This window comes from Dunckerocampus dactyliophorus, chromosome 1 (assembly GCF_027744805.1).
Source record: "Dunckerocampus dactyliophorus isolate RoL2022-P2 chromosome 1, RoL_Ddac_1.1, whole genome shotgun sequence".
Taxonomy (NCBI): Eukaryota; Metazoa; Chordata; class Actinopteri; order Syngnathiformes; family Syngnathidae; genus Dunckerocampus; species Dunckerocampus dactyliophorus.
The window spans coordinates 26719628-26747011 of NC_072819.1; the positions used below are offsets into that span (position 1 = coordinate 26719628).

At 41.0% G+C, this 27384-nt stretch overlaps 4 protein-coding genes across 15 annotated transcripts in view; 2 read left to right on the forward strand and 2 right to left on the reverse strand.

The window, feature by feature from the left end:
* On the reverse strand, nt 1–3717 carry LOC129186335 (epithelial membrane protein 3-like). Of its 2 annotated transcripts, none has more exons than XM_054784519.1 (5): nt 3618–3659; nt 2465–2502; nt 2295–2397; nt 2067–2207; nt 1–536 (listed from the first exon to the last, which is right to left on the reverse strand). In XM_054784519.1, the coding sequence occupies exons 2-5, from the start codon at nt 2489–2491 to the stop codon at nt 361–363; spliced, it is 447 nt and encodes a 148-aa protein (XP_054640494.1). In that variant the 5' UTR covers nt 2492–2502; nt 3618–3659; the 3' UTR covers nt 1–360. The 2 variants fall into 2 exon arrangements, with proteins under 2 accessions (XP_054640494.1, XP_054640487.1); XM_054784512.1 differs by having other exon boundaries at nt 2–536; nt 2465–2550; nt 3618–3717.
* A 4207-nt stretch (nt 3718–7924) lies between these two features.
* Nucleotides 7925–27142, forward strand: ccdc30 (coiled-coil domain containing 30). Of its 10 annotated transcripts, none has more exons than XM_054795436.1 (28): nt 7934–8006; nt 8596–8674; nt 8751–8819; nt 9914–10096; nt 10461–10581; nt 10688–10878; nt 11155–11229; nt 11642–11798; nt 11891–11962; nt 12279–12394; nt 12467–12582; nt 12660–12852; nt 15757–15855; nt 17970–18098; nt 18205–18342; nt 19000–19175; nt 19290–19542; nt 19779–19883; nt 20118–20288; nt 20394–20603; nt 20843–21000; nt 21078–21222; nt 22100–22221; nt 22362–22503; nt 22602–22738; nt 22898–23015; nt 23178–23227; nt 23324–27142. In XM_054795436.1, the coding sequence occupies exons 3-28, from the start codon at nt 8805–8807 to the stop codon at nt 23517–23519; spliced, it is 3588 nt and encodes a 1195-aa protein (XP_054651411.1). In that variant the 5' UTR covers nt 7934–8006; nt 8596–8674; nt 8751–8804; the 3' UTR covers nt 23520–27142. The 10 variants fall into 10 exon arrangements, 9 of the variants coding, with proteins under 9 accessions (XP_054651376.1, XP_054651437.1, XP_054651450.1 ...); XM_054795444.1 differs by having other exon boundaries at nt 7935–8006; nt 8747–8819; XM_054795411.1 differs by adding an exon at nt 8368–8418 and having other exon boundaries at nt 7981–8006; nt 8582–8819.
* The window catches only part of si:ch211-112c15.8 (tumor necrosis factor receptor superfamily member 1A), a 29889-nt gene continuing 25916 nt past the window's right edge, over nt 23412–27384 (forward strand). The window contains exon 1 of the mRNA XM_054795561.1: nt 23412–23556. Within this exon, the coding sequence (XP_054651536.1) occupies nt 23509–23556 (48 nt within the window). The 5' untranslated portion in view covers nt 23412–23508. The remainder of the gene's footprint in view (nt 23557–27384) is intronic.
* znf362b (zinc finger protein 362b) overlaps nt 25161–27384 on the reverse strand; it is a 10908-nt gene continuing 8684 nt past the window's right edge. For both annotated transcript variants that reach the window (XM_054795551.1, XM_054795544.1), the window contains exon 9: nt 25161–27384. This exon is cut by the window's right edge and continues 570 nt beyond it. The gene's annotated coding sequence lies outside the window, so the exon portion shown is untranslated.

Here is a 27384-nt window from a genome sequence, read left to right on the forward strand (position 1 = left end):
TGTTACTTTGAGTAACATTTATTACTGCAATACAAATTCTACTGTTACAAAAATATATATATATTTGCATGCATCTCTCTAAAGTGTTTTCACTACAAAATGTATAGTATTTCACATTGGTATAGTTTGAGCAAAGTGAGAACATGGTATACGATGAATTCACAGTGAGGGTTTAACCCCCTGTTAACAAGATAGACTTTAATGTATAAAATTTCAATTGAGTTTTTACATTACAAAAACAAAGCGTGCAATACATACATTACAAGTTTGTGTCTGAAAAATTTAAATTTCTGATTTAAAAAAAGGAATGCCTTTAGGCTTGCTCACTAGCGATATTTTCCATTGTGTAGCTGTGTACTGTCACTCTTTTTTGCGTAAGTGGACATAAATGACTCCACTACACAGCAGGAGAGGCACACACACCCAGGCTAAGATGAAGCAGTAGCCGAAGTGTCCTGAAGCCACTTCTCTGGTGTCCTGGAGGATTTCCTTGTTGTGTAATGTGTAGATGAGGGCTGCAGACAAGGCGGTCAGGCCTGAACGAAGACATATACTGCATGTTATTTAAAACCATTTTAACCTATGATTTGGCAATGTCTAGCCTATTTAATGAGCTCAGCCGATCTTGTACTTCTTGACATGACTGACACCTAAGAGACAGAAAGTTAATCCCGTTACGGTCCAGATTCATTTTGAAAGTAAATGCAGTTCTCAACAGTTTCTCTTCCTCAGATTAATTTGCGAATTAAAATGTTTGCAATGTCAAAGTAGAGTAATTGTATTCAGTAGGCTACTTTTCCAAGTAGGGATGGATACTAGGGATGAGCTGGATAATGAACGCATTTATACCAAATATGCATGAAACGTGATATAAGAAAAAAGAAATTATGTATTCACTCTTCACGCTCTGTGATTGGCCAGTCACACACAGCGATCGCCCCTCCCGAGAGAGACTGTGCAGGCTGGAGCCACAGACGAGTTGATTGGCGCCTCATTCACATACACGGTGCATTTGGTAAGTTGAAAACATTACAAAAATATATTACACCCCTCTCAATACGTTGCAGTATGCACGTTGCAATCTTAAACTTGTTTCGTATGGCTCGTGCGTTATTCACTGCCGGGGTTTGTTTTTTTTTTTGCTAGTACTAGTAGTAACAGACTAGTAGCTCTCGATCGATGGGTTGCAACCCCTGTTGTATATGGACATTCCAGGATTACTCCTTGTTGGTGTAAACATTGGCCTCCCCCTGGCTTAATGTTATTAGGAGCGGCACCATGACACTCCACGGACACTCCTGTTTTTGGTACTGAAACATGGTACCTATATTTTTTACGTGAATCGGTGCTCTGTAGTACAGTGATCCACAGTTTATTGTGGTTAAATGGTTCCAGACCCAACCGAGATAGACGCTGATTCCTTAATTTCTATTTTCGTAGGTAGAGCATAGATAACCTGTTTAGGACCTTCTAAATATGGGTTTTAACAATATTAGAGCCCTCTGGACATGAAATAACACCCCTATAGTCACCTTTACACTTATATTATCCAAAATAGTAGATCTAATCAGAGACAATAAGCCAGTGAAGACATGACTATAACTTGTAAATGTTTTCCAGGCATGTGGAAAGAAACTGACATCGGGGGTTCAGAGTTGAGTTTTAGCTGGATTAAGCAACAGTAAACCGTGTTGTTATTATTATTATTATTATTATCACTACATAATTAATATTGTTGCTGTTATGAAATAATTCAAACCTGCAATAAAAGCCATTTGATCATGTCTTGCCCTTGAATGTTTCACCTACTGACACATAGTGAGCAGTGTAGTGTCTTCTGAATGCCTTATATTTGTAGTTTAGTTCATTTATCCATTTTTGTTCTTAAAAATGTTTTATTTAGGGAAAAAATCAATCAAATTATCTAAAATATGCATACTTTTTTTAACTGACGCACCATATTCAACCACAAAACAGCATGAATAATTAATTAATACATTTTTGAAAAACTGTGCTATAGTGAAGCCGGGAAATTTGAACTGCTATGTGGTAAAATATGTATATACCTGCAAAGACTTGACACAGCCCAGTGAAGTAGAAGAGTCCGCCTTTGGACATGGTGAACAGTTGACCCAGGAAGACCAGGAAGGAGACAGAGGAGAAGACCACAGAAAGGACCATCAAGACCTGAACTGCATGCAACCACTCTGAGAAATAGACATAATTGGGTCATTATGTGTTTATTAGAAGTAAACCACATTTTAATGAGGAAGGTGACGATGTAAAGCCGTTACCACTTTCTTTGGAGGAAGCGCACAACCACGTTCCTGAGAAGTTGTCATACCTACAGTTGTACCATAGGTCTGAATTCTCCATCCCGTCCCACACCCACCAGGACTTGAAAAGAAACACTTAACATTATTGACTTGTTTTATCAACACCGATTATCAACATTGTGGCCTACCTTCTCCATGGTCGAGATAAACAGCATGGCCAGAGTGACTAGATGCAGCAGAGTCACAAACATGAGGAGATATGCCATTTTTTATGCTGCAGAAGACAACATAGTATAAAGGACCCAGTTAGCACACCTTTTGGCTGAAAAATATCAGTGTTGGGAGGGCATTTTCCTGTTATGGAAAGTCTGAGTAGATGAATATAGTGAAGTCGTTGTGAGAGGTGATGCTGGAAAACAGTGCAATCACTCATTGCTGACCCGAGTGTGAGTTGCCCTCACAAAGACAAGCTGTGCCACCAAAGAATCTACACAGAGCAAAAATATTTACCCAGTTGGCTTCTCCACCCCTCTGATGGGATGGGCTTTTACATTACATAGGGTAAACAGTCACTTATATTTGAATTTCATTCAACTTTCATATAAGCATCAATGAGATTTATATGCGCAAAACCACCCAAAAAATGCACAATAATCACGTCAGACTGGATGCGATTATTTACATCATTGTGGATCATTATCTGTTGGAGAGGTCCATCTGCATGGGTGGTGGGTGAAATTATGTCATTACACTAATTTCATCCATCAAAGGAGGACGCATGGGAGGTAACAATTTCATCAAAATGGACACAAACAAAGCAATGACCGGAAAAGAAAACGGTAACATTTTACAATAAAGTACACAAAATGACAGTTGTTAATGAGGAACGAACCTAACCCTAACCACTAATCATTAGTTCGTCATTAGTTCCTCAGTAACTACTCTAAATTGATACGCCTTAGTTCCTCAGTAACTACTCTACCCATTAGTTCCTCATTAGTTCATCATTAGTTCTTCAGTAACTAGTCTAAATTTACATGTCTTAATCATTAGTTCCTCATTAGTTCTTCATTAGTTCTTCATTAGTTCCTCAGTAACTACTGTATTTTTGTGTACCTTATTGTAAAGTGTGACCAAGAAAACATATGCTTTGAAAGAAATCAAATCATACAATATCTTCTGATGTTAAGCATTATTTTAGTTTAATATGGCACACAAACGGTTGAGATGGTAATGATACAACTTAAATTCTTTAATTCTTTTGTATTCACAATGAATCATTGTAACATCAAAATATGCACAAACCCTAACAGAAAAAAGTTTTTTTAAAAATCTTCTTACCCTGATTATTGCTCTTGCTCTTAAATCAGACCCCAGAAGCAGCCTCACTACTCCAACTACTGTGATCTTGTGTCCAGTAGGTGGTCCCCTCTCCTTTCTGGGCTTGCCACACCCCTTTTCTTTTCCCACTTACTCCATCCAAACTTTCCAAAGAAAACGCCCATTTCCTCTGAGCAAAACAGAGCTCCCTTTTTCTCTGCCCCCAAAAAAAGACTCCAATTGGGCACACCCATTGGCAATGGCAGCACAGTAAAATGACAATAAACACGCAATCTTAAGACAGAGTTGACATGTACTGGTCTTCATATAGATCTACCAAATATGCCAAGCATGTGTTAATTTGAGGATTGTGTGGAAAAATTACCACATGCTTGCGACATTACTCACGTTTCTGCATGGCACGTGAGAACACTGATGACACGAAAAACATTTAGGAAGGAGAAAACTATATTAATACGTTACTTTATGTCGCTTGTAGCAGGGTCACTGGATGTACAGACAATGGACCATTATACAACATACTGTAAAACAGCATGACTTTCTGCCATTGATAGTGTCGTGATAAACAAAGCAGACTTTCATGCAGCCGGCATGGACTTGATTCCCACTCAGTGTGCTCTTCACAGTCACCCTATGATTAACTGGCAACCGGTCCACAGTAGTCCACATTTCTGCCTAAATTTCAAAAAGGCTTCAGATCCTGTTGTGATCCTGAGTGTGATAGTTCCAATACACTCATCAAGTCACAACTAAAAATAAATATCTAGTGGTGTGAAAGTGTTTTCCCCCTTTTTTTTTTTTTCCATTTTTTGCACACTTAAATGTTTCAGATCATCAAACAAATTTCATTAGTCAATGACAACACAACTGAAGACAAAATGCAGTTTTTAAATGAAACTTTTTATTATTAAGAGAGAAAAAAATCCAAACCTACATGACCCTGTGTGAAACTTCCCCCTGAACCTAATAACTGGTTGGGCCACCCTTAGGAGCAACAACTGCAATCAAGTGTTTGCGATAACTTGTAAAGAGTCTTTTCCAGCTCTGTGGAAGAATTTTGGCCCACTCATCTTTGCAGAATTGTTGTAATTCAGCCTTTTTAAGGTCATGCCACAGCATCTCTATAGGATTCAGGTCAGGACTTTGACTCGGCCACTCTAAAGTCTTCATTTTGTTTTTCTTCAACCATTCAGAGATGGCAGAACATGGGTTCTGCAGCAGGACAATGGTCCAAAACACACCAGCAAGTCCACCTCTGAATGGCTGAAGAAAATCAAAATGAAGACTTTGGAGTGGCCTAGTCAAAGTCCTGACCTGAATCCTATTGAGATATTGTAGCATGACCTTAAAAAGGCGGTTCATGCTCGAAAATCACTATCACTACATCCTCATATTCTTTGAAAAACATTTGACTGTTCTAAAAGAAAAAAAAATCTAAAGAGATTTGTCTCCCTCTAGCGGTTATATCTTCACAATGATGATAAATACCAGTAGGTAGATCTGCTTGGTCTATTCTGTTCTATTTCTGTAGTTGCTTGGAATGTAATGATTACAAATATATTTTTAACAGGGCCGCACGGTGGTGTAGTGGTTAGCATGTTGGTCACACAGTCACAGATTGATTGGGTTCAATTCTCCCCTGGGCATTTCTGTGTGGTTTTTGCATGTTCTCCCCATGCGTGCGTGGGTTTTCTCCGGGTACTCCGGTTTCCTCCCACATTCCAAAAACATGCATGTTAGGTTAATTGGCGACTCTAAATTGTCCATAGGTATGAATGTGAGTGGGAATGATTGTTTGTCTATATGTGCCCTGCGATTGGCTGGCGACCAGTCCAGGGTGTACCCCGCCTGTCGCCTGAAGTCAGCTGGGATAGGCTCCAACATACCCTGGCCACCCTAATGAGGAGAATCGGTATAGAAAATGGATGGATGGGATATTTTTAACAATTCAATCAATTAATTTTATATTTTTAATTAAAAATACATTCGCAATCCATGTGAAATACTTCGTTTTTGTACATTTCTCTATATAGTCATTGTCTCAAATAACCATTTGAGACAACAGGGTTGCCCAAACTTAGCTTCATACTGAAAAATCAAAGGCTCATCAATCAAAGGAGATTTTTGTCTTTTAATAATAGGATAAAGAATGTTACATAATTTATATTTAAACACAAAGCATTATGTTATTAGAAATTTCAAATCTAAAACTAAAATCCCTTCCTCTCTCCCTTCGGGGCAGGTTTGCTGTGGTGTGGTGGATGTGGGGCGGGTGGTGGCCGCGGACGGATGGGTATGCGGGTGCCTGTGCGGGCGGGGAGCGGGGTGTTCTTCTGCGTGGCGCTGGCCGGGATCGGTGTGGGTATGGTTACTCTGGGGTGGCGTGGTCGGAGGGTGACCTTGGTGGGGGGCCCTCATCCTTCCTGCACCAGTTCACATACATATAGGACTTTGGGGGGTGGTCTACGGTCGGGCGTGGCGGGGGAGTGGAGTTGCATTGCGGAGGCTCCTTTGCCCCTGGCATGCCTCTGACTCTGTCGCCAATCAATTTTAATCGCACAATAGACACTTAGTGTTTGGGGGGGCTGGGCATGTGAGGGGCCCACCGTACTTCAGCTGTCCCCCAATTTTAATTGCATCGTTAGCTGTCATCCACATACATCCCATCATATCCATGCACACACATACACCCCTCAGGGACACAGAGACCAGCCCTTCAGAGCTGTCTTTTATTTATTTATATTTTTAATTGCATAATAGACACAATCCCATCAACGTTCCCTCTAAACTGCGCGCGTGCGCAGTTGCGCACTGATCTTGTGTTCTCAGGGCACAAGAAATCCTTGCTGCGCAGCAAAATAAAATACAAGCTGAAATGTAAATAAAATAAAGACATCATTTATTCTGTACCATTTTGCAATGCAACTCTGTGAGTGACAGGCGGTAACACAAAGACGAACGCTGTCCAGCCAATAATGAGAGCCTGTTGGTACGTATTAACTTAGGCAGCCAATCAATTCATTAACAGTGCGTTACTTACTTGTAGCACATGCCGCTGTTTTGCAGGTTAGCGTATAGCTACTCCAGCAGGGCAGCTAAATGCTGCTTGCTAACTCAGTATAACAGCGAAACAAACGGGCAGTGCCACAGCCGCGCACCAAGCTAAAGTTAAAAAAAAAGTCCTCTAAGGTGTACCGGCTGTCGGAGTGTGTGGGAACAAAAGAACAGGAGTTGAATAGAGATGAGATTTTTTCGTTTTCAAATGAGGGCTGCTCTGACACAGTTTTCTGAGTGAAAAGTGTGGACTAAATAAGTACTGTAGCTTAACCATGCACGTGATACTGGCGTGCTTTTATTTTGATGTCTGGATTTACAGGATACAGGAAGTGTTATGCCAAGCTTGCACGAATGACGAGGTGGAGGGACGAAATCTTTACTCCAGCGGCACACATCTTCAACTCTCACGAGTATACAACACCCTCTACTGGTAGCAGTAGTAAATACAGTAACAGACACAAAACAGAGCACCGATAGATCGCTCTAACACACCACAAGGACGCAGAAGACAATGCGCGTTCATACTGTTGGGCTGTTGGACGGGGGAAGTCCTGTAACAAAGTCTAATGCCATGTGGGACCACAGGCAGGAGGGAACGGGAAGGGGGCGCAGGAGTCCTGCAGGAGCCAGATGGGATGACTTGTTCCGAGTACAGACGGAGCAGGGGGCCTCGGGAGGGGAGGCCTCTTTATAATAATGGCATCAGTGACCCGCTGAATGGCACCAAGGATCTGGGACTGGAGAATATTAGTCTCCTGGTGGGTGAGGAGTGTATTCTGGAGAGGGTGTACAGGCAGAAGGTCAGGGTGAAATTAAACCGAGTGAAGAAGAGAGCCCACCATGTCTGCCTAGGATTAACCCTCTTATTGGCGCAAAAGCAGGCCAGGCTATTGTGGTCTATGTGAATGATGAAAGAAAGTTCTGAGCCCTCCAGGCAGTGCCACCACTCCTACAGCAGTGCCAGTACAATGGCCAATTGGAAATGCTTGGAAATTAACACCCGGGCAGCTCTAGAACAGCTTTAGAACTGTAGGCTGTAGATAAAAACAGCCACACGTTGCATTGTGCCATCAATCTAGGAAGTATGTGTGTGTGTGTATGTATGTATGTATGTATGTATATATATATATATATATATATATATATATATATATATATATATATATATATATATATATATATATATATATATATATATATATACACACGTTTCCCCCTCCCCCATGGTCGTAATAATGGTACGCTCCGTTGCCAAGGTGCTAGTAGAAGCCAGTTACTGCACCACGCCTGTCGTCAAATGTTAGCTAAACTTGTAGCATTTGTCGCTGCAGGGTGAGTGAAACTTTTAACAACACATTGGCAACACCAGCTTCAGCACAGCAAAGATGAGTGTATTGTGTTACTATTGATAGTCACGTAGTCACTAACCGACACCAGCGTCTGAAGGTTTAGGCTGGACTAGCGTTAGCTTTTAGCTTCGCATTACAACTTTGGGCTAACTTTGCCACCTTGCAACTACGCTGCTCAAGGCTGGATGTTTTTTCTAGATTAAACCGAGCGTTTAAATATGTTTATTTAAACATGCTTTTATTGCTTAACCACATATTGGCTGAGCTTGCGGAGGCGAAAGGAATGCATGCGGTGTGTTGTCCTATTAAAAAAACAAAACAACCTCATTGCTCCTCCTCGTCAGACATTTTGAAGACCTGCTGGAAAGATTTTTAACCCCCCTTGGGGTGCATATGTAAGATTAGAACGTATTTTCCTAATACTGTACCTTACAAGAGATGTTGTCTAGATTAAAGAAATGCATTGATGCTGTAAAAATGCTTGCCATACTATTGTAGTAGATCAGACAGGATTAATCTGCTTTAAGATTTCCTTTGGCTCATGTCCAGTCTAACCAGATCTGTCTGTGCAGAGACTTCAACTGACTGCATTATGTTTAAAATCCTCAACGGCATCAATGGACCTGACGTGGAATTCTGAAGATAACATTGGTACATTACATCCAACTGACTTCCAAGGATAAACAGTCGTCTGGAATCTTGTATTTTTCCCCACCACGGAAGCTAGGTTTCATCCCTACCAGGCTGCCAGATGCAGCTGCATCCAACTTAATGTGTCACCATGGACCACGAAGAGGTAAACATCATCCATAATCGTCCATACATTACCACGAACATGACTGGTAGAACAACTCTTCATTGTATTGACTCTCTATGTCAGGGGTCACAGCCTGCGACTTGTCTTCAAAGATTACTGTAATGCAGCCTGCGAGGTCTGAGACAAGCCAGTGTTACTCGTAGGATGCACACATTAGCCTGAACTGAACTAAGAGTGAGTGAGTCACTTTAAAAAATGGAAAAAAATTCCATCCATTGTCTATACCGCTTGTCTTCATTAGGGTCAGGTTAAGATGGAGCCTATCCCAGCTGAATGTAACAAAATATAAACTGAAACGATTTCTTTCTTCATTTGATTCACGCTGTCACTCTATCAAGATTTTATTGTTGTCGTGAGACATGTATTGCGTGTCGTATCGTAAGGTACCCTGAGATTCCAAGCCCTACTCCCAAAACTTTGGGATGTGGCCAGCCACACTCAGACTTTACCTCCAGCGGCCCCCAGGTAAATTGAGTTTGAGACCCGTGCTCTATGTCCTTATGTCACCTTAGTTATTATCTTTTGGCAGCTATTAATGTTGTAATGCTATAAATGTTATCTTGCCGTTAAGTTCTTTCCTGCCAAGAACCGTGTGTCGTATACATATAACAAGCCCCTGAGAGACCTGATACAGAGCTTGTGACAATACGCTGCATGTTGTGTGCCTCATGAGGGGCCCACTCAAGTTACACAGCCTGTAAAATACAGTATAGAGTTCAGCAACAGGTGTTTAGTGTTGGCACGCCATTCTAGGCTTGGAGCCACGGCCTATGTGCTCCCTGAAGAGGTCAGCTTTCCCACTACACACATTTTTCTAATATATATTTGACACATATTCTATTTTGCAGAAAAGTCATGCACCTGGATACAAATGGACCACAGCCTGAATATGGTGGTCATGGCCTGTATATGATGGCCTTAGATATTCCTATCCATTAATCCAGCCCTCTGCATGCCCTATTCCTGCTCAAAGTTTTCTTTTGCAGATTAGTCAAGTAGCTTTTTGTGTGTAATCCCGCTTGATGAAGACACAGTCAGTTCCAGAGCATCCACTTTATCCTCCTCTTCTTCAGGTGCAGGCGGAGCAGGACCAGATTTCCGTGCTGATCCAAGGGGATGATTTGCCACCGGTGGTCAGTACAGATGAGCAACAGCGCCACCTTTGGCGGCGGCTCCTTGACACAGAGGCGGAACTGCAGCAGTCCACCCAGGAGCTGCATACTTTACGTTCACAGCAGGCCAATGAGATGAAGGAGGTGAGCCTGTCAGAAGCTGTAACAGTCCCCTCAGAGTTCTGCTTGAATTATGGAAAGTTATTAAGACTCACAGTCTTACCATGTATGCTCAAAAAACGTAATTACCATATCACTGTGTGTAACATCCTGTCTTTAGTTTTTTATACATCAGATTATTATTTTTTTGCTTCGGTAAATAGTTTTGGTCATGTACCACAAAAAAATAACAAAACAAACAAAAATGTAAAAAATAAAAAAAATAAAAAAACACACACATTTTAATTGAAATGCACATACGGATTTTACAGTTTTTAAGTATTTATGCTTTTGGCAATGCTGCATGCTTGTGCTAGTTTTGCAAAGTGTCCTTAAGTTGTTATGTCAGGTGGACAGCTATGTTGCACATATTCGTGGCCTGCTGCAACAGCGCGAGTGTGTGACTGCTGGCTATGAAAGAGACAATGAACAACTGCGACAAGAGCTGCACCAAATCAGACAACAACAAGGTGAGCCCAGTACAACATTGCTCTAAAAAACTGGCATATAAAAAGCAAAGAAACTAATAATAATTATTGTTGTCCTTTGACAGTCTAATGAAAAATTTTCCTCCAGACATTCAGAGCAAGGAACTGGCGGAGATGTTAGCCCAGGAAGACCTTGGGGAGATGGGCCTGAGCAGCCCCAGTGAGCAAGTGGCTTACTTACTAGTGGAGAGGGCAACACTACTTGAAAGACTAGAAGCTGCTGAAAGGAGGCTTGAGACCCAGAGCTTATCTGGCAACATGAGGGATGTCCCACCTCAGGTGAAGAACTGACTGACACCAGAGTTAGTTGTCATGTTTAGTGGCTAATATACACTATTGAACCTGTTGTAATGGTTCATAATAGCTGCACCATTTTAAAACAAAACATAAATTCCCAATTTATAATTTTACAACATGAACTTAGCTGAATGTCTCCTGTTTTCTGCTGGTAGAAGAAACCAGCACGTAGCCTCCCCCTCATCCACAAATTTGTAAATTAATAGTTATTATGTGTTTGGTGTGATGCTGCACACACATGGTCTTTGCTCTTAGCAGGGTTCGTCCCAGACTCCATGGAAGAAGCTATTTGGGCTGCGCAGGTCTGGTCAGAGCAAAAACAATATTACCCCTGTAGGTTCCCTCTCGCGACTAAACTAACATGACTAACATACATGTGATTGAAAAAGCCATGCAAAAAGTGGTATCTGTGGCTTGTCTTGGTGTGTCACTGCTTCTTTTTATTGATACCTGCATGACCACAATGATTGATTTGTCACTAACTTGTCATTGTGAAGTATTTTATAACTGATGGCAGCTGATTGGCTGCAGGGGCATGTCACAGGTACCAGCATGAGAACCGTTGTTGCACTTGTTTCTGGTGCAGGTGGCTCTTTACACAGGATGTTCGTCTATTACCTTCACCGCTTTGCAGACCTGCAGAGATGATAAAACTCCCTCTTCAAAATGCATGTCTCTTGACAGCACCCGTTTTGTCCTCTCAATCGTCTCATCAACCATTAACGCAGGTGTCCTCCAACAACAGGCTCACAGTGAGGAGCTTTCCCATGCGCGTAACGAGCGCCAGCGGCTGGAGCGCGACTTGGAAGAGGCATCAAGCAGGTTGGAGATGGCTCATCAGGAAATCCGCAGGCTCAACAGTGAGCTCGATGTTGCCAAAAGCAACAGCCTAGATGCCTGTGGTATGTTGCAAATACGTAGTTTGCGTCTCCCAATGAATGATTAACTGTTTGGTACTGTGGCAATTTAATAAAATATGTTTTTATAATTTCAGGGTCTGAGCTTCAGGAAACACTACAAGAACTAGAGATTTTGAGGAAAGAAGTGGACAAACTGAAGCAATGCGGTAAGGCAAACACGTGTGTGAAGATTTGTGAGCCACAAGTATTAAGTACAGGTGTAATACCTTAAGTTGAATACACTCACATAATGTTATATTTCATCATTTTGTTTCACATTGATTAGAAAATCATTCCAGTCAATGTATTTTAACAATTTTAGTGATAAGTAAGCTACACCAACAAACCAGATATTTTGCTTTCACATTTTAGCACCACCTTGTGGTGGGGCTAAATAGTTTCATACTGCAGCACAACCTTTTGTCATGAATCCCATACAACAACATTTACTCATATACAATGGCGTTTTCAATTTTTTTGCAGATATGATGAAGCTGCAGAAAGCCAAAGAGCAAAGTGACAGACTGGATGCTGACAACAGAAGTCTGAGGGAAAGAGTCTGTTCTTTAGAGTCAGAGAAGAAAAATCTGCTCGAGGCGGTTGGTGGTGTTGTACATTCTAAGTCTGTTTGGGTCCAACCTATATAGCAGCTTGGTGTTGTGTTTGTCTAGTTGGAAAAAAGTGAAGACGACCAAGCCCCGAAAGAGGACAGAAGGCAAAAGCACAGTGAACCCCAGAGCAACCTGGCTGACTTTTCACATAAAGAAACTAATCTGTCTCACGAACGGTAAATGTAAAGTCTTCAACAATGACCTCTCAGTCTATAGCATACAACTGACTCATCATGTCATCATTGTATGCCAGCTGTCATGCGGTGATTGAAGACAGGCTTGTTCATGTGAGAGAGCTGGAGCGCCAACTCCAGCGGCTTCGCAAGGAGCAGGAGGAGCTAGAGGAGAGGAACGAGGAGCTGGAAGCTCTGCTAGGCGAGGCCCAGAATGCCAGCAAGGAAGAGAGGCATCGTCATGAGGGAGAGCTGGAGGGACTACATCGGCGGGTAATGAGAAGCTCTCCCTGTAATAAAGTGTAGGAGTGATGGTTAATACACTCCTGATCCAAATTTTAAGACCAGTTGAAAAATTGCAAGAATTTACACTTTGCACTGCTGGATCCTAAGGAGGTTCTAAGTAGATCTTGAAAATGCAAAAAGAACAAATGGGAGTGAGACAAAAAATATTATTGCCATTAACGCATTAGACCACAGCTAAAAAAAAACCTAGAAAAATCCCTCAAATGGAAATAACATTTTCAAACAAGGACACTGTAATGAGTAGCTGCGACATTCTTGTTAAGCACTTCAAAAATTGGTTTGGGCTTGCTTGATGCCAGTGTTTCCAGGAGGCTGGTGGGAATGTTGCCCCAGGTGGTGAAGATGGCTTCACAAAGGGCATCCACTGTCTGGAACTGATGTCCATTTTTGTAAACCTCCCTTGCCATCCGTCCTCAAATATTCTCAATTGGATTTAGATGAGGGGAAACCACCAGGGGATGGTCCAAAAGACTGCTGTTATTCCTCTGGAAGAAGTCCCTAGTCAGGCGTGCATTGTGAACTGCAACAGACAAGGGCCTTCAGTCATGAGGGATGCCCCCTGCAACATCTCCACATAACCAACTGCCATTTGACGCCCCCCCCTGCACAACCTGAATCTCCATTATTCCATTGAAGAAAAAAGCACCCCAGATCATGATGGGGTCCCCTCCACTGTGCTGTGTGGAAAACATCTCAGGTGGGATCTCCTTGTCATGCCAGTAACGTTGGAAGCCATCAGGACTGTCAAGGTTACATTTTTTTTCTCATCAGAGAACAAAACTTTCTTTCGCCTTTCAATGTCCCATGTTTGGTGCTCTCGTACATATTTCAAACAGACAATTTTGTGGCATTGAAGGAGACAAGGCCTTTGAAGATGTTTTTTTGTTCTTAAAACCCTCCTCTCGAAGATTCCGTTTGATGGTTATTGGACTGCACTCGGCACCAGTAACAACCTTCATTTGGGCTGAGGTAGGGTTGGGGCATATGGACCAAATCTCATATCTCGATATATATTTACGTTGAATATCAATGTACGATATATATCCAAGGCTCCAGCATGCCCCCAGCGACCCTAATGAGGATGAAGCGGTATTGAAGATGGATGGATGGATATATATCCTGATATTTTTTAAGCAAAATGAGTTTAGACAAAACAAAGCCAAATATGCGTGTCAAGTTGTTTTATTAAAATAAATACTTAACATGAGGATGTTTTTTGAAATTTTAAAGCTTCACGCAAGATGCACATCGTTTTAGTTCATCCATGACTTTTTTAATTGGCTCTTGTGTGCTTTCCACTAAACAAAAGGCAGTCGTATCATCCGCAAATAATACCAACTAAGCCTTTTGTCACTTTACAGATGTCAGTGACATACAAACAGTTTTGGTCCCAATATTGACCCCTGGGGTACTCCACACGTAATATTTCAACTTGCAGATGTGTATTCTCCTAGCTTTAAAAATTGTTTCTTGTTTTCTAGGTAACTTTTAACCCAATTCGAAACAAATCCTCTGATTTCGTACCTTTCTAATTTTGTTGTTACGATGTCGTGATTAATTGTATTGAAGGCTTTTATGAGATCCATAAATACTGCAGCTGCACACTTTCTGTGGTCTATAGCGTTAGCCTTGCTTTACAATTATTGACAAATATGAAGGAGTACCCGGTTTAAGAGGAAGTTTTACAATGTCAGCAAGTCCAAAATACTTTAAATTGAACAGTATTATTTTTTAGGTAAACGTTTTTAGAAAACTTCCTTGTACATTTGTGGTAGAACTTGTCGTGCTAAATAATTTTGACTGCAAAGCTTGTTTTGACATTCATCGTTTTCAGCAGGTTTTTAAAGCTGCTTTTTCCACTGTTGCAACGGGGACCATATAGTAGCAATGTGATAGGACACCTCTTTATAAATAGCACACCATTTTTGCTTTTCCTTTCATGAGGAGTGTGGCAGACAGCACGCAGCTTCACACATTCCTCGTACTGGAGTATAAGCTGGTGAAAAAAAAAAATTTTGCTCTGAATTTGAAGTATCTCCACATTACTGAGCTACGGTTTATTCCTTGCTGAATAATTCTTCCGCTGCAAAGGCTGTAGCTTCGACTGGAGCCACTGGGCATCTGCTCTGCCCTCCTCCCTGCACTTGCATGCAGGGATGAGGGAGATACAGGGCAAATCCAGTCCGATATGGTTGGTTTTGATATCGTGCTTAAAGTAAATATCGATATTTTATTGACATATTGCCCAGCCCTAGGCCGAGGATTGTTCCGTGTCTTGATGGACAGCCAATCAGGTCCTTCAGCTCAGGGCCGGTGACATTTGTTTGGGTCTACTACTTTTTTGTTCCATAATTCTCAGGATCTTTTAGGAAGTTTCAAATGACTGTCTTACTGCGTCCATCCGCAACTGCAGTTGCGCGCTGCGAGAGGCCTTGCTTATGCAGCTCAACATTCCAACCGCGAACAAAGAGATAAAGGTTTTTTCTCTTTTTCATGAAGAGCTCATGAGATCAATGTGAATACCTGAGAAAAAATTACATCGAATCCACATTTTTGCCAAGATTTTGGCTTTTGTAGGCTGTGGTTTTAAAATTTGATCAGCTGATGAACATCCTATTCCTAAAAAAAAAAAAAATTGTCTCGCTCCCATTGCTTCTTTTTGTATTTTGAAGCTGTATTTAGAACCGCCTTAAAATCCAACAGTGCAGTATGTAAATTCTTGCAATTTCTGAACTGGTCTTACAATTTTAATCAAGAGTGTATTTTGCCAGAGAAGTAGAAGGTAGTAAGTCTCCAAGCCCTTGATTCATGCAGAGTTTATGTTGTAGTTCAGGGTCAGTAACAGATCATCATGATCATCTGGTCATTCAGATCAAAAACCTTGAGGGAGAGCTGAAGAAGCAGGAAACCCAAGAAAAGCTGTTCAAAAACAGCGACGAGGTCAAAACCACAGAGTCCTTCTTACAGCTGGTAAGAACCGCTTAATGTCTTTTGTATTTGGTGTGTTAACATTAATAAGATCGAGGACAGTGGAGAACCTGATTCCCACAGGCCCTTACCTGAACTTGGTATAAAAAAAAAAAAATTATGATTTATTGTAGACTGCCCCTTTTACTTTAGCTTTTGCTGTCTGTTTTCCATCCATCTTCCATAACCCACTGAAAATGGAGATAATGGTTAAAAAAATGCTAATTTTTGCGATATTAGTCATGAAAAATTCCTGCAACCAAATACAATTAGTTAATTTTGTGTACCACTCTGATAATGTATATTGCAAGTAGCACCAGAATAATAGTGTCTATCTTTCTGTTTTTCATGAAAGTAAATAAAACCTTCGCACATTTGATACAAAAATATGACACTGGATTACCATATACTGTAGTTCAGAGTAGAAAGGTACAGTGTTCCCTCGCTCCATCGCTGTTTTCATTATTTTGTGTGCAATTTTAGTGCTTTTTATTTTTTCTTTTTTTTGTCAGGTTCAAACAACCTAAAACATTCTAAAAATAATAAGAAAGAAGAAAGAAGACAACAAGATTGCTTTTACTCGTGAGGAGAACAGACAGAGATGTACTCAGTTTACAACCTCAATCCGTTCTGAGTAAACTCTGCCTTCTCCTCCCTTTTATTCTGTTGGGGAGTTCCCTAGTTACACAGGGCACGTTGCAGCTTTAAGGAGAGGGGGAGCACTCAAGCTGCATCGTGACAATACAATCTGTAAACTGAGTGTGTAAGAGTGTGTGTGTGATCACATCAACAAACAATCAACATCGTGTATCTGTTAACATGCAGCGGGCTCAGAAACAGGAGGTTCAAAAGTTCAGGGGGACCGATGACACAGCAACGGAGTGTCTGTGTGTTTAAGATGAGAGTACATCATAAATCCAACAGTTACACCAGAATATTCCATGTATCTCTGTTGTTTAGCAGTTCCTGTTTGTTCTACTTTATCTACACAGAGTGTCTGTGGATCTGTGCGTAGAAAAGATAATAAGTAACACATCTAAAGAAGGAACAGAATCGTCTGAGCGCTCATGCGGTCAAGAGGAGTTCCTTCATCTTCTTCTCTGCAGCCCCATGAGTTTTACTGCTCAGACACACACACAGAGGTTATAGTGGTTCAAACAAAGGAAGATACTTTCTTTAAGCAAATATATGATAACATTATATACATTTGTCCAACATTTTTACAGCGTACGAACGCTGTTACAGGCCGAGCTGGCCCTTTTAAGAAGAATTGCATTGTGGGAAGTTGAGTGTTTGTAGTTCTGTGCTGTAACACTAGGCAGCGGTGTCTCTGTATTCTCTCTTCTGTCTGCACCGCCCATTGTCTTCTGCATCCTGATTGGCTGTAGGCCATTGTCAATCAGTCTCCTTCGTGCCATCTCTTGTTGTGGTCATGGCTAGCAAACTAGCTAACAGTGTGAGGTGCTTGCTAACCGCCAATACTGTAAACAATAGAAGAAACAGAAGAAGCTAACCGCGTTTGACTCTGAATGCTGTATGGTTGCAAGTTTTCTCCCTGACAAAACACACAATGTGGACAAAGCGTTCTTAATCCAAAAGGCAGAGCTGCTGAAGAAAGGCAGAAGTTACGCGGCTGTAGGGCGCCATTACGGAATACTGTAAATTAATCTTCGGTTCATGGAGGACGAGGAGGAGGAGTAAAATACGACAGCAGGAGCAATAACTTTTAACAAGTATACAAAAACGCTACAGCCGAATGGTGGCAGGACAACGAGGCATGGTCAGAGGAGTGAAATATGAAATATGTCACTTAATAATTTCTTGTGTCCAACCTAGTAGGTTGTTCATTACAATTCAAACGGAATTTTTACGTTGAGAGTTTTTAAACAAGAGAGAAATGTGAGAACATTTTAATGAGAAAAGTCAGAGAAAAGTGTATAAAGTGTATGGTGACAGGTTTTACAGCTTCAATATACCATTAAATATACAATTTATAAGAATTGTAAAAAAAAAAAAAAAGGTTGGCTACTTCACGGATTTCACTTATTGTTGGCTATTTTGGGAACACTGTATATTGTCAAATTAAATGCATCATGTTCCTCTGTCATTGTATCAAGCACCTACGAGAGAGCGGGCCAGAGAGACTGGCTCTGCTTGAAGCTCGTCTGACTGAGGAGAAGGACTGGAGAAAACAGCTAGAGTTGGACCTAAGTGCAGCACAAGCTGCCCTAAAAAAAGACAAGGAGGTATTATAAGTACATTTCCTATTGCATTGGAAGCATGTTTAAAAAAAACAAAAACGGTGAGCTGTGTGTGCTTGTTGAAATTGTATTCACTCTCATTCCACCTAAGGCTTTGCAGATTGGTGAGAGAGAGCTGAAGAAGCTGAGACTTGAGGTCAACAGTCTCCAGACTGAATGCCAACAGGGGAAAACACTCATCAAGAGTCTCAACCAAGTCAAAGGAGAAAAGGCAGTTCTGGAGGAGAAGGTTTGCAAGCTTCACGTCTGCGTACGGTAGCGATATCCTAGTATTGCTGTTTTTAACTGTGAACTGCAGTGGAACATTCTCACGGTTGCCAAAGGAAACCTCCCACCTAACTTCATTACTGATCTTTTCAGAAGGCATATGAAACACAGTGTTGAGTTTTATTTTATAAACATATTCAGACGGTCAAAATGTTAAAAATAGAATAAATAATAAAAAATGTCTAATAAATGTTTTTTAAAAAAGTGTCATCGTAACTAGTAACTAGGCGGCAGTGGCTTGGAAGGTAATGCAGGTCATCCAGAAACTCGAGGGCTGGCAGTTCGAACCCAGTTTCCTCCATTCCAGTCACTGCTGTTGTGTCCTTACCCACCTTGCTTCCAGTGCAGCCCATACTGGTGTATAAATGTGAATGAATCTTTGGCGTCGGTGAGGCTGTTGCTGCGATTTGACAGCCATGCTTCCGTCAGTCTACCCAAGCTACAGCTACAGATGTAGATTACCACCACCAGTGTGTACACATAATCCCAGAGAAGCTATGGACAATTAGGAGTCACGGCTGAGCAGGAAGAGGGCGTGATACAGTGCGTTGGAACGCTAGCACCCCCAATGCAGTACCTAACCAAGACAGACAGCACCTTTTTTAAAAATGTATTTCAGTTAGCCCAGATGGAGCGTGCCCACAGGCGACTCCAGAATGAGATGGAACGCCACAAGAGCAGCAACCAAATCCAGGACCTGCACGAATATCGAGTACAGGTGGACCAGTTTCAGGAGCAGACTGACCGACTTACCAAAGAACTCAGCAGCCTTCAAACAGAACACAACAAACACAGGTTGGCGAATTTTGAGGTGTGGCTTGAACATGGCGATGGAAAGAAATAATTGACCACCCACAGGATGATGGAAACAACTTTTCTTGTTTGGCTTAAATGTATTTGCTTCTTCAGGGATGAGATGGCCTTTGAGCGGCAGCAGATGGCTGAGCTGCAGGCCAAGCTGAGTGACAGCATCCAGAAGAAGCTGGCGGTCGAAGGGGAAAAAGAGAAGCTGGAGGTTGAGATGCAACATCTTAAGGAGCAACTCCAGCAGCAGGAACAGCTCTCTTTGACTAATGAAGCACTTCGAAGAAACCTGAAATCTGCACACTTAGAGTCAAGTTTTGGTCCAGTGGAGAAGACCAAAGAAAAATGCTTGGATCAGGTAACTGTACTGAATTTCTTCTCATAAAGTTGAAGTAAAACTCTATACGCCCAAGTATCGTATGTGTAGACTGAAGTAGTTAACATTTTGTCAAGATTTTGTTAACTTTGTCTTAATGAAGTGAATCCTTATGGCTATATTATCTGTGAAGACAAAAGTTTTGGATCAATTACATCGTGCAGCTGTTCTAATGGGGTGACCAGCAAACTTACTCTGTGTTATGTTTTTTTTTAAAGCAAGAGAATCACATGCAGAACAAACAAGTGGAGGTGCAGCAACTGACCTCTCAGCACCATCTGGCTTTGCAGGCACAGATCAGTGAAACCAAGGCACACATCAAGGTACATTTGATATTTTTGTATGTACTGTACATAAATTTATTTCACATATCAGCGGCATAGAAGATGGCTGGATGGATGGATATCTGATGTTCTGAATCTTGCCAGTAATGAGTGTTTTATGGTTAATGTTTCACAGTGGAATCATTAGACAATAGCTGATGACACTTTTAGATGAAAAAAAATATTCATATTGAGCACTTCATATGAAGCATCGATGTGTCCTGATCCTCTTAGTCCCTGGACTTAGTGCTGAATCAGAAGGCAGAGGAAGCTAAACAGATGAAGCAGAACCTGCAGAGGGTACAGAGTCTGTTCACCTCAGCAGAGAGAGAGCTACGCTATGAGAAGGAGAAGAACATGGACCTGAAGAGGCACAACACCCTGCTAGACAATGAAAAACTTAAGGTTGTTTTCTATTCAGTACAATGGCAATTTTTAAAAACATCATATGAGGCAGATTTTTGTAACATAAAAAATTATTACATTGTATTCTCACATGCCTCCTTTTAGCTTTCAGCAGAGCTGAACCAGGTCCAGACCAAACTAGTCCAGATGGAAAAGAGTCTTCACACTCAGGCCGCTGATTCAGAACACCAGCAGCAAAGAATGAAAGAACTGGAGCTGGAATTGGCACGCAACTCTGCCAGCCGCAATGTCGCCACCGGTTTGCAAGACGAGCTACAGGTTGAGAGGGCACGGGTCATTGTGGCTGACAAGAAGGTTAGTGTGAAGGAACTCAAAAATACTTACATTCTTAAAAACTTAGCAGATCTAGTTTTTAATTATGCTTAAAGTGGTGTGAGAAAGTGTTTGCCCCTTTATACCACTGTATATTGGATTTTATGTTGAATAAATTGAATAAGTTACTATTTTTTTGTGATATTGTTAATACTGTGTCTGGTAGAATGACAGTTATGTCAGTTGGTTCTCATATGTTGTGGGTGTGACTGTGACAACAGGTGGTAGAACTGCAGCAACAACTCAAGACGACCCAGCACCAGTTGCGCATGGAGGAAGCTCGGGCCAGCGAGAGCAGCCGCCTGGAGCGGGACAGCAGGGATCTGTCTGACACCTTGTCATCCCTCAGAGCCAAACAGCAGGAGGACAACATCAACAGGTAGCCTAAAGTGCTGTAATTAACCACCCAGCCGCACAGTTTCAACCGGGTCTGTCTCGCCATAACCATACATCCAGGAAGCTCTTAGAGCAGCGCGAGGAGGAGCTCCAGCACCAAGTACGTTCCCTGCGGTTGAAGGAGGCGACACTCACCAGGACCAATGCTGAATTCAGCCACCGAGCACAGCAGCTAGAGTCAGAGCTTAACAAGTCTCGAGAGGAGGTATATACAGTGTCATATGTCATTAGGGATGCTCCGATCACGGTTTTATGTTGCCAATTCCGATACCAATCACATGGATTAATTATACATTTTTCAATTTATTTATGATGAGTGCTATTGGCTATTTCCCCGCTGTGGGATAAATAAAGTACAAATACAAATATTGGCCAGGGGTATAAAGGGGAAATAGGTCATTACTAATCAAATTTGTAATTAATAAGGGGGGGGGGCAACATGATTTTTTTTTTTTTTCCATGGGACCCAGAATTCCTGGCTGCAGCCATGCTACTAGCTATATGATATGGAAAAAGGAACCATAAAAATCAACTTGATTTAAACAAACATATTTTACTTACTTTTTGAAGAGAACATACATCACTTGTGAGACTTACAGAGGATGAGATGCCTACTTTAAGCAGACTTTGGACTGATGATCACACCATGAGCCTCAAAAACCCACCATACTCCGTCAGGTATTTGTTCTTTAAATGCCGTATTAAAGCAAGATATTTTTCGTGGCATGTGTTGGCAGTTCAGTTCGACATGGCAGACATGATGAAAGTGAGGAAAGTAGGAGGACGATGCGGCCGAAGACGTTAGCGTAAGACACTGCACGAAAGGATCGCTGTGGTCTGCAATAGTGCTAGCCACAGGTGATCGGCTTTTGTGATTGGCATTGAAAGGCATTATCGGCATAAGGCGGTCACATTATTTTTTTTCTACGGAAATCGGCAGATACTGATTGGTGACCAACCGATCGGAGCATCCCTCATTAGCAAACTCTGTAAAGTGATTTCGAAATCTACACAAATTGAAGCAACATCACCTTTTTTCTAGATCTTTTTATTGTCATCTTCTTGCAAAATTTGTCCTGTAGGCAAAAGAGAGTCAAGCATCTTGCCGTAAACTGAAGGATGATGTGGTGGCCTGTCAGCTGGAGTGTGACAGAATGCAGGGAGAGCTCAAGCAGGTTTTCCTACAACTGAACACAAACATCAGGTGAGACACACCAACAACACAGTACAATACGGTCTTCTTAACCAAATGTGGTATTATCAGCATATTTCCTCTGCCAAAAAAGATCAGTGAGTAATTACGGTAGTGCAACGCCTTAATAGCTTCACTGCAACTCCAACCAGGAAGTACAATGAAAAACAGCATAGGCACAAGACCAAACTACATCAGGCCAGGCAGGCCTTACTCACAACCACTGCACAGAGGGACAACACCATCCAGAAACTAGAGAATGAATTGACTCTGGCTGCCAGCCTCTCACACAAGGTCAGACATGATGCTGGCCAGATGCCAACCTCTTGTTGCCAACTTGGATGCTTGTACCGTGAAATGTATACAATTTTGCAAATACCCTGACACTGCAGGCAAAGGAGAGCATTCATAATGTGATGGAGGAAAATGAAAAACTTCTGGAGGAGAGGAGGATGCTGTTGCTGAAGATAAGCGAGGCAGAGGAAATGGGGAGCAATGGCATGAGGGCTGCATCTACTGTTCAACACAGGTACCTACTGAAACATGCACATAGTGAGACATAGCTTGATGTTTGTTGTAGCATTAAGAGGAATTTATTCTAGCCAAGAAATGAACATTTTTTTCCTAGTGTTATTGGGTTTGAGTTGTTTTTCCACTTTGTTAAAAAAATAGTGTCTTTGTCTCTAAGGGTCAGTGTCTTAGAAGTAGAAAACAGACGACTACAGGATCAAACGCTAAGGCTGTCTAATCAGGTCAGTTCCTTGGAGCGTGCCCTGAGGAATGCCCAGTCCTTCAACAGCAATGAGGTAAAACTCCTAACCACACATTCGTATAGACACACGCACAGTTCATGTACAGTATGCTCCTGAATGACTTATAGTGGTGAAATGTCAGATAGTGTTGGTGACATTTGCCTCTCATGTTTTAAAAAGTGACTTTAACATCCGTTGATGATCTAAACTTAACAGAGTTCAAAGAAAGTGCTCTGTGACAGCATCCTGCAAGGATCTACATTAAGGTATGAATGTTTAACAGGCTCTCTGTTTTTTAGTAGTCATAGTTGTAATTGTTGCGCTGCTGTCAATGCTGTTTCTCACAACTGTGTGTTCACTAGCCTAACTTCTGGTTCCTATGACCCTCGGGAATTATTGGATGCAATCTGCCGAACTAAGTTTGAGCACGTGTCGGACGGCACAGGAGCATCTGTCTCCACGCAGCAACCGTCAGAACAAGGCTATCTGAACCTGGTCTCCCCACTGTTTCCTCCTGACAACACCCTGGGGAGTCCAAATAGCAGTGATGATGCATGAGGGGCGGGCCCGCAAGGAGCCAAAGTGGATTCAAAAGGTAAAATCTATATGGCTTGAAAAGACTATAATAAAAGGACATTTAGTGCAGTGGGATATTAAAATAAGTGATTGTTATCCTTATTTTGAGAATAATAGCGTATGATAGGACAAAGTACTTCAGGCCAGTGAATGTTGAAGCCTTTAATAATATGTGACTGAGAATATTTAAAACTGAGCACTTTATAAATCATGTCAGTATGTTTACATTTCATAATGTACAATCTGTCAACATTTGTAAAAGTAAGGAAAATTTTCCAGAAAAATGAGGGAAACTCCCGTAACGCATTTGACTTTACCGGCCACAGGATGTGTCTAAGCGGACTAGAAGTTGTACTGCTCCGGCAGAGAATTTTTTTTCTCATGAAAGTTAAACTATGAGAAACATTTAAACCGGAGGGCGCCAGTAAAGTACGATAGCTTCCCAGGTGAAAACTGGGTGGTTGGTAGGTATGATAATGTAGCAGAGGGATGGTGTGATATTTGCATTTTTAATCATGTTGCATGAAAAGTTGCCAACTCTATTACATTTTAAGTGTTTTTTTCATCATGTAGCGATAAAGTTGAGCCTGTGTAGTAACTATGACATAGTACTTGTTCTTTTAAGCATTGAAAGAGAAAGTGAAAGCTATTTTGAGTCTCCCAAGCATTAATTTGTTAGGAGACTGTGAAAAAGTTCTGGTACTTAGCCTAACAGTAAATTCTGGTGTATAATATGCACCGGGGTATAAGCCGCACCCACTAAATTTAGAGGAAAAACAGATTTGTACGTATATAAGCCACACATGTCCACGTCATGGCATATTGTGGCTCCCACTAGTCTGTGAGGACCAGGCAGCTCTTTTTTGACAGGAGCCAATCATTAACTATGAAAAAACTCACAATGAGTCATTGGAAATTGCTGGAGGTCATTACTTAGTGTAACTGTCTGACTCATGGTGCCATCTGACAAAGAACACTAAACTCATCACACAGCAACTTAACACTCAAACCGTATACCTAATATACAATCATTGACCAATACGAGTTTAAAATGGAAAAAACATTTTTTTACGTTTTTCCATCATGCATTTTGTCTGAGCAAAAGATCTCATTGGAGGACAAGTGGGCACAGAACATGGATGGATGACACTGCAATGCTGCCTCTGTCCACCAGAGGGAGCTAGAGGAAGGCTGACATCATTGCAGCGCTCCACAGGCACCAATGAATGCATTGACGCATTGCACTATGGGAAAACAATGTGTTGTTTTTTTTTTCCTATTTTAAACTTGTATTGGTACATGTTTGTATAGTTCTCAAGTATACCTTTTGAGTGTGAAGTTGCTGTGTGATGAGTTTAGTGTTCCTTGTAAGATGACACCATGAGTCAGACTGTTATATTGTTTATATATCTATATATATATATATAGATATATAAAAGCATGACTGTCTTGCTGCTGGGTAAAAGGTTTGATAAATTGTAGTTTGCATTAAATTCAAAAGAAACCTTGGCACTTGTACACATGTAAATATGTTTTTAAACAACTATTTTCATGAATAAAGACATTACATGCTCAATTTATTTGCTTCTGCATGCCAACGAAGTGTGTCACTTTCAGGCAAAACAAGCAGACTGTGCTGAATTTATAACAGTCTCTTTATTAAACAAGGTAATGATACAAAGCTTTTTTTTCCTTTTTTTCCCTTTTCAACATTGCTAACCCGTGAGTTAACTTCTTTGTCTTGGCTGTGCATATTTAGTTGTCTAGAAACCGTATATGAAGCCACAATGCAAGACAGGAAAAGGTTTAATAAATCTACACAATATTTTTTTTCCATAGAGAACTCAGGTTAAACAGTTATACAGATTACAGCTCCATGCAGGAGGGAAAAATGGAAAAAAAAGAACCCAGAACTGAATACTGCAGAATGCAATACAGAGTAATGGAGATGTCATGATAGAACAGTTAAGGCTGACATGTAAATAACCAATATAAAACGTGATTAATATCTAAAAGGTCATACATGTTTTTTTTTTCTCTCCAAACAAAATATCCACCATATGGACAAAAGTACTTGGCCACCAATGGTAGTGACATTGTACTCACGCTTCTTGGAAGGCTTTGAAGTATCTTTGTAGTTCTTGATTTGTACACTAGGGCAGTCATGTTAGAATAGAGATGGGTCTTTCCTAAACTGTTTCCACAAGGTTGGAAAGCAGCATAGGCATTATCTAAGATGTCTCGCAATGGGGCCTAGCCCAAACCCATTCCATGAGGTTTGTATGCTTACATTAATACCAGAATTTCTGACCTCTTCAATCAGCAAAGTGTTTGTCCAAATACTTTTGTCCACATAGTGTATTTATTAAACCTTTAAAAATATATACTACAAATGAATAACGTGTTAAACAGTACAGCAGCCTATTCAACTAAATTGTTCTGAGGGCCACATTTCCAGAAAGCTAAGGACCGGACTTCTCGCTTCACAATTATTGTTATTTTGTATTTTATGTCACTGCCGTACATTAAAAGTTTACTTCACCAAATGGCTGATGTAGTCATAAATTAAAACACAACAATGTTTACATTGGTCCAAGTTCCTCAAAACAGGGGCACTCTGCTGTTTTTAAGGACCTACTGCAAAAAAAAAAAACATCCTCTGTATTACGATGCTCTAGTGTTTTTACGAAACTGCTGCAAAAATGTTAGTCTCTCCCAAGTTTTGAACTGAATTCACGGGCCAGTCTGGTGTCATTCCTGGACCGGATTTGGCCCGCGGGCCGCCACATGGAGTAACACAGCAGTACAGCAAAATGGACATGTTTCCCATGATGTCCAAACAGAAAGTTAACTTGAAAAGGCAGGGTTTGTTGTTTTGTTGTTGGTGTTAAGTGTCCATAGTTGTTCAAGCCTATGCTTTGACTCTTTCGGTTTACTGTTTCTTTTATACATTGTTCGCGCTTCCTTCTCGGACACGACGCCTCGCCATAGCACCTTTTACACAAGTGCCCTGAAGAACATGGCAAACCTTTTTAGTACCATCCAGAGGTTAAAAAGTACAGCGGAAAAACACAACAAAGAATACTGTCTACAGTAAAAATAATACAACTGGAGAAAGAACATGGAAGACGAAGGTGACACATGTAAGCATAATGGAAGATGTTTATACTGCAGTTAATTCCAAAGAATAAAGCTTATGTCAAAAATCCTTACTGAGAGTGCTGTACAGTTACTTCACATTTTGGTCCAATGGTTAGTTGATATTTGCTACTCAAGTAAAAGAAAATGTTTTGTTTTGTTTTGTTTTTTAAGTAGGGTTGAGTTTACCTGGCACTGGTTAAGTGTACAATGTATAAGACCTCAGCATCAAACACTTTTAAAATAAACTGATTAGAGGAAGTGGACAAATATTACAAGATTGGCTTTTAACATATGGCACTAGTTTGTAGGACGTGATGGGAAAGGTCATTTTAAAAGCAGTATCACTTTGATCACATGGTATGATCTCAAGGTGCTGTCAGGTAAAAGATTTAAGTGGGAGGGTGAGAACTTCTTTTCCCTTAACATTACACTTCCTCCCTCCTCGCATCAATAAACCAATACAATCATTAAATGCTTCAGTCATCTATGATTGCCTTTCTTCAAATTTCGATGACCCTGTAAATGTGTCCTTGCACAAATATGTGAGTAAAACAAACAAAATGTAACAGAAAAGACTGTTTTCTACACAGTCCTTGCTCTTAGCTGCCACAAATAATGCCCTCTTGGCATTTTCCCGTCAGATAAGATTTCAACAATTTGAGCTAACATGACAAGGCCTAAAAAGTGCTTTGAGATTATCTTTGGA